This window comes from Galleria mellonella, unplaced genomic scaffold (genome assembly GCF_026898425.1).
Source record: "Galleria mellonella isolate WM207_F2 unplaced genomic scaffold, CSIRO_AGI_GalMel_v1 utg32, whole genome shotgun sequence".
NCBI classification, from domain to species: Eukaryota; Metazoa; Arthropoda; class Insecta; order Lepidoptera; family Pyralidae; genus Galleria; species Galleria mellonella.
Genome location: NW_026442075.1, coordinates 1,631,832 through 1,643,885, shown reverse-complemented (window position 1 = coordinate 1,643,885; position 12,054 = coordinate 1,631,832). Strand labels below are relative to the sequence as shown.

Genomic DNA, 12,054 nt, shown 5'->3' with positions numbered 1-12,054 from the left:
TATATTTCACTTACTTATAAGTAATATTATGTTCATACACATACAATGTTGTACCTACATTGTAGTAAATCACGTGATATCACGTGCGTTGCATCGGTAGTTGTCTTTAACAGGTCTTCACATGTTTTCGTTAGATTTATATAGATAATCCCTTCTGAAATTTATTTCTCATAGGTACTTTGTTTTATTGTTAATATTACTTTTAAACTTGGTTTTAACTATTTCTTTCTCCCTTTTTTAGTATTGACTTGTCACATTTTTAATCATTCCAATCCATACTAAAGTACCTGGAAAAAATCACTATTTAGCGATAACGCCTATTGTTGCCTCTTTAACTTGCTTTTATGTAATTAATTATTAATAGTATTTGCGTCATTTTCAAAAATGTAATAAATCACTGATAAAAGCCCTTAGGCCAAAAAATCACTGATGGTGGATGTAACACGAATCTCAATACACTACAGTGACTGTTTACCATCAAACGGGCTGTGTGCTTATTTGCCATCTTTGTGGTATAAAAAAAGAGACAAAAAATCTATCTAAATAATAATTTTATCATGGACATAATTTTTTTTTATACGACTTAGAATGGCAAACAAGCTGGCGGCCCACCTGATGGAAAGTGGTAACCGTCGCCTATAGACATGAGCAGTACCATGGACATAACAGAGTATACTGTATCGCCCATGATACCCCCATGCGTTGCCATTCCTGAGGACTCAGGTGTTATTCCTCTGTACCCTGTAAATTCACGCCATATCCCACCCTTCAAACCGAAACACAGCCATGCAAACACAACTGCTTCACGGTAGAAACACGAATGGGATAGAGGTACCCGAGCAATCGACTTTTGTACAAAGTCTCCCTCTGGTGAGAATATTCATACAAAGACTATTTTATCAAGAGATTCTTTGAGCTTGTTTAATAGAATCATTCTGAAACATTTCCCTCCTTTCGTGCGCAGTTGAATAAATTATTTATGGCGTTTAATGCAGCACTTACCATAACCTGTTATAGATGTTTTTCATCGTAGTTATAAAATAATAAAATTAAATTATATAATATATTATAATGTAATATAATAAAATTGTAACTAGAAGATGGTACATGGGAGATGTTTACGAAAAAAAATTATAAAAGCAATAGAATTTAAAACAATATTTTTTAGAAATTTTGTCTGTCTGCTTGTATGTTTGTTCCGATATCACGCAATAAATACTCCATCAAATTGGATACAGTTTTCACAGTTATATTCTTCGAGGTCTACTTTAAAATCTGGTATATGTTTATCTTGATATACTATCTAGAAATAGTCTATGTAGTTATTTATTCTACAATTAAAATACTAGAGTACCTACGAAATAACGGGAAAAAAGCTAATAAATAATAGATTTAGTATTAACATAACAATATCCACACTAAACCTACCTTGCCGAGAGATTCTTGAACTTGTTCAGTGACCCGGGATGTTTGATCAAAGAATTAGACTGCGACAGCTGCCCCCCCTCCCCTCACTCATTAGCTTAGTCACGTTTCACACCATCTTGACATTTCTACGTAAAGCTATTCAAATTTCGATTCTCTCGCTTTGATTTAAAGATATTATTTCAATAAATGTGTTCACTACAAATCTATCGGATTGTATTGTTTTGCAATAATTCATGCAAATCAGTAAATTATATTACCAAATATTCGACATTCTCCATTATGTGAATTGACGTCATTCTAATATAGATTTTTATATTTCATTTCTAAAATATACAATTACGCCTAAGGGAATTTTCTTTATATAATTTTCTTGTCCTTATTTTAGCGAGCTTATTTTCACTGGGAAATACTTTTGTGTAAGTTAATATATATATATATATATATATATAGTAGCTTTTAAAGGCTGTATAAATGTAAAACAACACCGCATCCCTGAACTCTCACATTTAATCTATTATACTTAATGTCTCTTATTAAAATAATTATACCTTCGTTGTGACTTCTGTAATCGCTGTTTTTTTTTTATTTATTTTATACTACGCATTTTTATCGTGAATTTGAAATTAATTTCAACCGACTTCAAAAAGGCAGAAGTTCTCAATTTGGGTGGACTTTTTGTTTGTTACCTCATAACTTTCTCACAGTTCTAAACCGATTTAAAATTATTTTTTATTTGAAGGGATATACTTACAGATTGGTTCCATTGATATTTTATCAAAGTTGTTTAAGTTTACCACAAAGTGATTTACAGGGCACAGAGAAATAACACCTTACTCCTCAGGAATAGCAACGCATGGGGGGTATCATAAGCGAAACAGTATATCTGTTGCCCATGGTACTGCTCATGTCTATAGGCGACGGATTACTACGTTCCATCAGGTGGGCCGTCAGCTTATTTGTCATTCTAAGTTGCATAATAAATCTTAAGTATGATGATTCACTTCGCAGGTTTACATGCGTTTTGGACTCAACTACCTGGCCCTCCACGCCGCCACCAATTTGAGCCTTGTAGTAAACATGACTAGCTTCAAGTGATTTGAATATATCTCCTTCTTTTTAAGAATTTTCTCTTGTCCATACAAATAATTTATGCATTCTCCTCCAGCCAGTTCTATTTTACGCCATATCTTTGACCTCTCTATACGACATGACGCCTAATGTTTTACTTTATCTGTGCCATGTAAATAGTGTCTCAGTCTTCCAACTTCCCCTTTTGCTATCTAATTTTTCTTCTAATATGGTTTTTAAAAAAATATTACGTCATATATGGTGGCCCATTAAGTATAGTAGAGTAAAGAAGTAGCATTTTGCTTCTTCTATTCTCTATTCTTTACCACCAAGAGCACAATTTACATCAATACACTATTTATTTTTTAATTACTTATTTACTCATTCCTCATTCAATCATTCGCTCATTCAATCATTCATTCATTCACTCATTTATTTACTTATTTAGTATTCAATGTATGTGACAGTCAACTGTAATTGTGACTGTAGTCATTAATTAAAAAACAATGTACATAAATTAAATTGAATATTAGAAGTATTATAGTAATCATAATAAATATAACTATATTACAATTAACAATATCAAGTTAATTCATAATATATACATTTACGTTATATGGATTACGTTATACAGATATTTATTTACGTTGATCACTAGACAAAAGTCATTAAGTCAATAAGTAATAACATTTTTTTCAATAAAAAAGAAAGTAGTTTAAAATTTAAAGAATTAAAATTATATATAATTTTCAACTAGACAATTAATTTATTAGATAACACTACCGCGTGACGTGTACCGTGTTTGACAATGTTTATGAAATAAAATGAAATGAAATGAAATGAAATGAAATGAGATGAAATGAGATGAAATGAGATGAAATTAGATGAAATGAGATGAAATGAAATTAAATGAATTTATTTTGCTAGAATGCAGGTAATTTTAGTTGATAGAGGTTTATATTTCCCGTGTACATTCTGCCTCTATGTCGGCGTGCAAATTTATATATATATATATATATATATATATATATATATATATATATATATATATATATATATATATATATATATATATATATATATATATTCTACATTATATTTCCTTTCCTTAGTTATACAATACATTATTATTTTTTATTCAATATATTATTATTTAAACGAGGTATCAAGCTAGTACTAACATCTTTCCTGTACTGTAAAGCTGTAATGAAACAGAAATAAAACCGCAGCGATCCCATCGAATATTTTATTAGTTATCATACAATTGGAGGCCGTGCAGGTCCTCACATTGTGGATACTCGACTGCGCAGTCCCCATCGGTCCCATGAGCGTCGTCGTATTGCCTGTGTGTAGCGCTCGCGAACTCGACGCCTCGCGGCAATCTAAACAATAGGACACTTAATTCTATTACGACTATACGTTAAGATTTTTCTGCTTTGGTATAAAAATTGAAAAGATTACGATAGTAAATTAGAAATATAAATTACCAGGTGTTTCTGTTTGAAAGGTGGGATATGGCAGTGAATTTGCAGGGTACAGAGGCATGACACCTTAACATAGTTCTCAGGAATGATAACGCATGATCATCTTCTTGGGTACCTCTGTCCCTATCGAGTTTCTGCTGTAAAGCAACTGCTTTACATCCAAACACAACTGTGTTTGCATGGCTGTGTTTCGGTTTGAAGGATGGGATATGGCAGTGAATCGACAGGGTACAGAGGTATAACATCTTAGTCCTCAGAAATGGCAACGCATGGGGGGTATCATGGGCGAAACAGTATACTCTGTTATGTCCATGGTACTGCTCATGTCTAAAAGCAACGGTTACTAGTTTCCATCAGGTGGGCCGTCAGCTTCTTAGCGATTTTATGTTGCGTAAAATATATACATATATACGAATAGTTAATTCCAAACTTTTGGTTTGTTTACACATATTTTTAAATACACAATAGAAATACACATGTTTTTAAATCGCGTTAAGTCCCAATTGTGTATATATATATATATATATATATATAATCTGACTATTCCAGCTTCGCTCGGGGGTTCTTAAGAAAACTACACTTCACAACTTCTTTACACACAAACTTTTCTTTTATACAAAACTTGTTCTGCCAAATACAATACACGACAAGTTCTGAAATGATTGATTTAAAACTATTTATGCACAAAATTGATGTATACATAGAGTATTGTATTGTTTACACAATGTGCAATTGCAAAAAGCTATTTTATCGTTACAAGCTATCTCTTACAGACGTGCGTGTGTGCGTGCGTGCGTGCGGGCGGGCGGGCGGGCGTGCGTGCGTGCGTGCGTGCGTGCATGTTGTATATATAATTAGAGTTTAGGATTTTATAGGAATAGTTGTCATGCTTGGCAGACGGTTTGGCAAATAGCAATATATATGTAAAATGAATTAGTTTTGTGTGTATTCATCCAGTTACAAAATAGTTTTTAATTATAATATCATATGAATAATTGACTCATTTGTACTCGTATTACGGGTGATTAAATGAAACGTGATATGCATTATATATGTTTTACATATAGGTAGGTATAATTTCCTTAAACTATTTTTCCATTATAAAATAAATAATCAATTACATCCATATTATTGTTTCCAATTAAATTTATTGTGAATTTAAAAATATTAAATATACACATGAAGCTAGTATAAATGTCCAACTTCATTTATAAATATTAGTGGCTAAAGAACGTTACGTTTCGAATTTTAGTTCCGAGCTTAGCAAAGTTATTAATTATTCATTGGAATAAACCCATTTTCCAAGGCTCATTGCACTAAGCCATGCCATCCAAAGACGATATCTATCGCGTTATAAAGTTTTCTCTCTGCTAATCTCTTACACGGATTACTGATAGTGTAAAGATCCTTTTTAGATTTAAAAATAGAAGTGACTTTAAACATTTTTTTTTTATTGTTATCTAGCTGTATCCTGCGGCTATATCCAAATGGAGAGGATAGAGAGAGGAAGGAGAGGATATTACCAGAGGGAGACTTTGTACAAAAGTCGTTTGCTTGGGCACCTCTGTCCCAATAGTGTTTCTACCATGAAGCAGTTGTGTTTGCATAGCTATGTTTCGATTTGAAGGGTAGAATGTGGCAGTTAATTTACCGGGTACATACGAATAACACCTGAGTCCTCAGGAATGGCAACGCATGGGAAAGTATCATGGGCGAAACACTACACTTTGTTATGTCCATGGTACTACTCATGTCTATAGGCGACGGTTATCACTTTCCATCAGGTGGGCCGTCAGCTTATTTGCTATTTAAGTTGTATAAAAAAAAATCCGTATGCATCAATGCATAAAGTATCCTATGTATTAAGGATATAATCAAACCGTGTACCAAATTTTATTCAAATCCGTTTAACAGTTTTTACGTGAAAGAACAACCAACATCCATCCAGGTGTTCATAGGCTACGGTAACCACTTACCATCGGGTGGGCCGTATGCTTGTTTGCCACCTCAGTGGTATAAAAAAAATCCATCCGTTCCTCAAACTCTGTAAGGATAGATAGATGGTAGATGAATAAATGTATATATATTTGTTTCTCCTTCACGCAAAAACTACTAAACAGATACAGCTAATGTTATAAATGTAAAATTTCATTAAGATATATCTATGTTTGTTACTCAATCACGTTTATATGGCTGAACAGATTTTAATGAAATTTTGGTACGCAGATAGATTATATTTTATATTAATACATAGTATACTTTATAATCCAATTTCCGCAGGAAAAATTGCAGGAAATATCTACCATTTTTATAATCCTTAGCATTTTGTCCATCTGTGTACCGAAATGTAAGCGTATTTGAGTAACAAACATCCAAACATTTTTATAAACTTCCATGTCCTACTTACGTAAACGTTGCCCTCATAATCTCATCCAAAAACGTTCCTTGTGAATTTTTCCTTTTACCAGATTCGCATAAAAATCGCAAAATACACTCTCTGCCATTCCAGCCAAGCCTGAAACGTAGATTTAAAGATATTTATTTTATTTATTTGTTCATTTATTCAATTCAGAGTTATAACATACTTACAAATCATATTTAATATAATAAATTCGTAAGTTTGTGACGATGCATTGATAAATTTTTGTTACTCTTTCACACAAAAACTACTCAACGAATTTGAATGAGATTTAGTACACGGTTACATTATATCCTAACTTAGTACATAGGATATTTTATGTAGTTATCCTAACCAATTTTATAAATGTGAAAATGACTTTGTTTCTTTGTTTATTACCTATAAAAAGCTAGTAGGAAGATAAAATGAACTCACCCATCCAACAACGTCTCTAGTTTTTCATAAAGATCTTTCCTTCCTCCTCTATGGAACTCTATGCTTGATTCGTCTATGTTATTTAAGTAATCTCTTCTTTTTTGTGCATTATGCATATCAATAATAGAAATCTTCCTTTTATTTTCTTGTATGTTATCTACACTGCGCTTAGCGAATGCAGGATTCACAATAGGTTTCCTGGAATAAAATACAAAGGTAAATGGAACGTGTGACATGGTTTTAAAAGAGCAATTTTCTGGAATACCAGCAGTATTATTGTCTTCTTGTTTGGAAAAATGTATAAATAATAATAATAATCTAATTTCTCAAATAATTTAATACTGTTTAATTGTAATATTTTTGATAATTTGTAATTTTTGGTTAGTAATGACCAAAGATTGATTACTGAAACAGTTTCAGATGAGTTTTATTCTGCGAACTCTCAGACAGTGAAATGAGCTCCCTGCTGAGGTTTTCCCTAGAGACTACAATATGGGGTTCTTCAAATTGGGTACATTAAGATTTCTTCAGGGTTGATAACGAGCAGGAAACATATCTAGTGTTGGGGGCGTAGGCTATAGTGACCGTTTACCATCTTTGTGCTATAAAAAAAATATAGATAACATATATAATAATAGCAGAGAAATTAAAAATTAACCATTTGCGACTCATCGTGTTATATTTTGGGTTTCTTTTAAGTGATCAAAATGTAATCTCGTCACCGCGGCAATGACGATTGATAATTATCATGATGAATACACTAGAAATGGTATATTCATTTCATTGCATAATGGACGCTGATTTCCAGAAACAGCTTATTATCAAGAAGATTTTTTCTTCAGAGATAGATTTTGTAAAAAAGTCAACCATTTGGCTATCTCTGTTTTGCTCGTGTTTTTTAGCAAATAGCTGTACTTGGATGGCTGTGTTTCGTTTATAATGATGGAATATAGCAATAATATCACACGATACAGAGGTTTAGTACCATAGACTTTAGGAATAGGCGACGTGCTGAAGAAAGGCCAAATTAAAAATACCCGTAACGGGCGAGCGTGTATGAAAAGATTGATAAATGTGGAAGAAGCGAAAGAGGTTTGTTTGAATCGAAGCGTTTGGCGTTCCATTGTTTCTGCCTACCCTAATGGGAGACAGGCGTCAATCTGTCAAGGCATATCTGTCAAGATATGTATGTATGTACTTTAGGAATAGCAAAACATGAGGGGTATATTGGGCATCACAATGTTGGATACATTGAGTCAGGTAGACCACCATCACACATGTTAATCCTAACCTCAAAAAAAATATTTACTTTTTATCTTACCTTTTATATGGTACTTTACCAATAACTTTACCGTATTCGTCCAAATAGTATATGTGCTTCGAAATATCTTGTCGTCTATTAGACTTATATCCTTTTTCGTACTTTTTCAAGGAATATAAAAATTTTGGATCTGTAGGTAATTCCCACGCTAACGCTGCTGTATTACCAAACCACATTAGGTGAGCAATTGGTAGATAGCCCTGATTTTGAGCACAAAAGACTAAAAATAATACAAAATAAATTAAAAAATGTGTACAATTTTATTAACTTAGAGGAGTTTGGTATTCATGTTTATAAGTTTGAACATATGTTTTATGACCTGAATGGTTTTATGGCCTTATTAAGGTTATTTATTATAAAAGGTCTTATGTTCAAATTGTACGATAAATCTGTGAAAGAAATCTTTGCCATTTTTAAACCGATTTTAATGATTCTATATGCGTTCAAAAAAATTTACTCCTATGTTGGTCCCATGTTAATTTTACCACGATTAATATATCTATTTTTTTCTTTATAACTACCTGTGTGTTTTATAGTTAGAACTACCAATCTTCTATACAATCAGCATAAATTATGTTTTTTTTTTTAACATTTTTAAAGTTTATTTAAATACATTAAAATATTGTATTTTTTATTATATATGTATTTTGATTACAATTATATATATGATCTATATAATAAATATAGAGAATGTTGGTTATGATTCATAACCAATGTTCTCGTTTCTCACCGAGAAGGAACAATTCATCCAATTACGTAGTATTGACAATTTTCAGGCAAGAATCTGCAAAGTGGGTCGCTTAATGGAAGTTAATTCAGGGACGAGTTCCTTCTAATATATTTTCTGCAATTTGATTCCATCAAATTTCCTGTTGATAGCAGGACAATTTTATTGATTCTTCTTTAAAATGATAATTATAAACTCCTTTTAGTTTTTGACTTTACCAGTTTACCATACTTTGTACAAAAGTCGATTGCTTGGGTACCTCTGTCCCATAAGTGTTTCAACCGTGAAGCAGTTGTGTTTGCATGGCTGTGTTTCGATTTGAAGGGTGGGATATGGTGTGAAGTTACAGGGTACAGAGGAATAACACCTGAGTCCTCAGGAATGGCAACGCATGGAGGGTATCATGGGCGAAACAGTTGTTCTGTCCGTCTGTTATGTCTGTTATGTCCATGGTACTGCTCATGTCTATAGGCGACGGTTACCACTTTCCATCAGGTGGGCCATCAGCTTGTTTGCCATTCTAAGTTGCATAAAAAAAACTTCATGTATACCCTATTTAAAACTAAACATTTTAACATTTTTAATACAAAAAAGTATTTTTTCATTTAATTTCTAATTCCATTGTTACGCACAGTTAGTTAGTTAGTTTAGTTATAGTTTAGTTAGAAAGAAAGAAAAATCTATAAATTATAGTTTTTTCTTTCTTCCTAATTCAAGATATACGAGTTTGTGTTACCGAAGACAGACAGACAGACTAGTAACCTTCTTACTTGTGCCAATTAAAATAAAATTCAAAAATTATATGTCGCTTCATAGTGACAGTTATTTTTTGTAATAGAAACTAACTAAACTACGCATGACAATGCTGCTATCATGTCAGACTACAAAATCTTTGCGACCACCTTTTTGAACCTAAATACCCATGAAATAGACGCATACAGTGCAGTTTCAAAGGAATTTTCTCTCCGAACACTCACTTGACACAACTGACACTTGCCTTAGATTTTCCCTAGAGACTTCCAAAAAAGTATAATTAAGGTATCTTCAAGGTCGTTAACACGTACGTGACACCCCTAGTGTTGCAAGCGTCTATAGACTACAGTGACCGTTTATCATCAGATGAGCTATATGTTTGCCACCTTTGTAGTATAAAAAAAAAAACAACAAATAACTATTAATTATTAAATATAATATTAAGTTAACTTACCTAATTGAAAGGAACTCCCATCAGGAAACGTCAAATACCTTTTTCTTCTTGATAACATCTTAGAATGTTCAATACCTTCGTATTCATTCATTTCAGTATTGTTTAAACTATATTCTGCAATTTCTGTGCGCACGCAATCCAGAGTTGCAATTAGAGAAATCCAAGTGAAGGTTCTAATTAGCATTTTGCACTGAAAATGTGGTGTTTGATTAATTCATGTTCAACATTCATAACTCATTCACTGTTATAATATCTTTTCACTTTTCGTATAGCTTCCAATTAAAGTAATCGGAAGCTATTCGAAATTCTAATTCTATTAAACGTGTTAAGTACAATAATGTAATTGGAAGATATACGAAAAGTAAAATGATAATTATTGTAACAGTGAGTGAGTTATGAATATTGGATACGTATTAATGAAATTAAGTAAAATATCGAATATATATAATGTGTATATATATATATATATATATATATATATATATATATATATATATATATATATATATATATATATATATATATATATATATATATATATATATATATATATATATATATATATATATCATATTACATTATTGTACTTGACCCGTTTATTAGAATTTTTATAATAATAATTAATAATGAATCTCAATAAATTGATGAGTTAATTAAAAAAAAAGAAGAAGAGAAATTGTCTTTCTCCTTTCTACTTTGCATGTTTGCTGGAAGAGAACTCTTTTAGAGTTACGCTCTCCTTTGTACATTTGCTTACCTCTGATATATTTTTTTGTCAGTGTGTACAATAAATATTAAATACAATACAAGTATATTAAAATAAATAATTTTAATTAAAGTTATTTGTAATTGTAACATTAATTTACTTCACGTAATTTTTTAAAAACAATAATTTATGCTTTAAGAATATGTAAATAAAAAGAACTTTATATATTAAAGACATAAAATATATATAGAATAGTATATTTTTTTTGTAAAATATTTTAAACCTATTTAAGATTCCCGAATCAAAAATTATTTAGGATTACGTATTTAAAAATATTTTCACATCAGCTTTAATATATTTTGCGTATTATAAAAAAATCGGGACTTTAATGAACTTACTATATTTGTCGTTACTAACAATTGCTATTATTGTTTATATACAAATTCTAATTATTTCTTATTATACAAATTAAGACTTTAATGTCATTATTTTTAGATAAAATATAAATATCACTCACCTGGAGTTTCTAAACTTCGGAAGTGGACAACACAGACTGGTAACATTAGCAAGCATACGAAACAAAGGGGTCTTATTTACACAATTACTTGGTCATTCAAAAGACTTCTCTCTGAGATGCTAAACAGTATACTGACATTAATTTGTAACAAACTGTTAAATTAAAAGAATTTTATTTGATCGACAGGTCGATAATGGAGGAAACAAAATGTCCTGTAACTTTATTTTTAGAATGTTTATCTTACTACTTCGCTTCTTACTGTGATAGACTGACTATATCCTATGAAATTACCTGCGTATATTAAAAAATAAGTGACCTATCTGTGTGCGTTATTCAATCAAGAAGTTATGTCAAGATTTTTCTATATAATTCCTAACAAATAATATTAATATAAATAATTAAATGTTAAGCCTTCAAGAAAAGGGCATATACCTTCTTAAAAGGCCAGCAACATACCTGCAATTTGTCTGGTGTTGCAGGTGCCTACGAGGGACGGTAATTACTTACGAGTAATATCAGGTAAGTTGCAAGCTTCTTATGTCATAAAAAAGATATGAATAAATAAATAATTTGTTGGAATATTCATAAAACTTATACGAGTACTTGAAACCATTTGTATAAAATATTTGAATAATCTAATGTATAGAAGCTTCTCATTTAACTTTTGTTTTTTTTTTTCTAATTTAACTTTTATTTATTTTATTTTTTATGTTTTAATTTTTATCTCAAATTGTTGTTGAAAATTTAATGTAAAATTATGTTT

General features: G+C 31.0%; 1 protein-coding gene across 1 annotated transcript; it reads right to left on the bottom strand.

The window, feature by feature from the left end:
• Positions 1 to 3,734: 3,734 nt before the first annotated feature.
• On the bottom strand, positions 3,735 to 11,506 carry LOC113510840 (uncharacterized). Its single transcript, XM_052896313.1, has 6 exons — positions 11,292 to 11,506; positions 10,069 to 10,258; positions 8,135 to 8,354; positions 6,814 to 7,011; positions 6,388 to 6,495; positions 3,735 to 3,878 (listed from the first exon to the last, which is right to left on the bottom strand). Exons 2-6 carry the CDS (start codon positions 10,250 to 10,252, stop codon positions 3,746 to 3,748), a joined length of 843 nt encoding a protein of 280 aa, XP_052752273.1. The 5' UTR covers positions 10,253 to 10,258; positions 11,292 to 11,506; the 3' UTR covers positions 3,735 to 3,745.
• Between the last annotated feature and the right edge of the window lie 548 nt (positions 11,507 to 12,054).

Excerpts from the sequence above, each read along its gene's own strand:
- LOC113510840 (XM_052896313.1), bottom strand. The coding sequence starts at position 10,252 with ATGCTAATTAGAACCTTCACTTGGATTTCTCTAATTGCAACTCTGGAT. Across the intron at positions 7,012-8,134 it reads GGTAAAGTACCATATAAAAG|GAAACCTATTGTGAATCCTG; the intron begins GTAAGATAAAAA and ends ATTTTATTCCAG. Across the intron at positions 6,496-6,813 it reads CTAGAGACGTTGTTGGATGG|GCTTGGCTGGAATGGCAGAG; the intron begins GTGAGTTCATTT and ends TCTACGTTTCAG.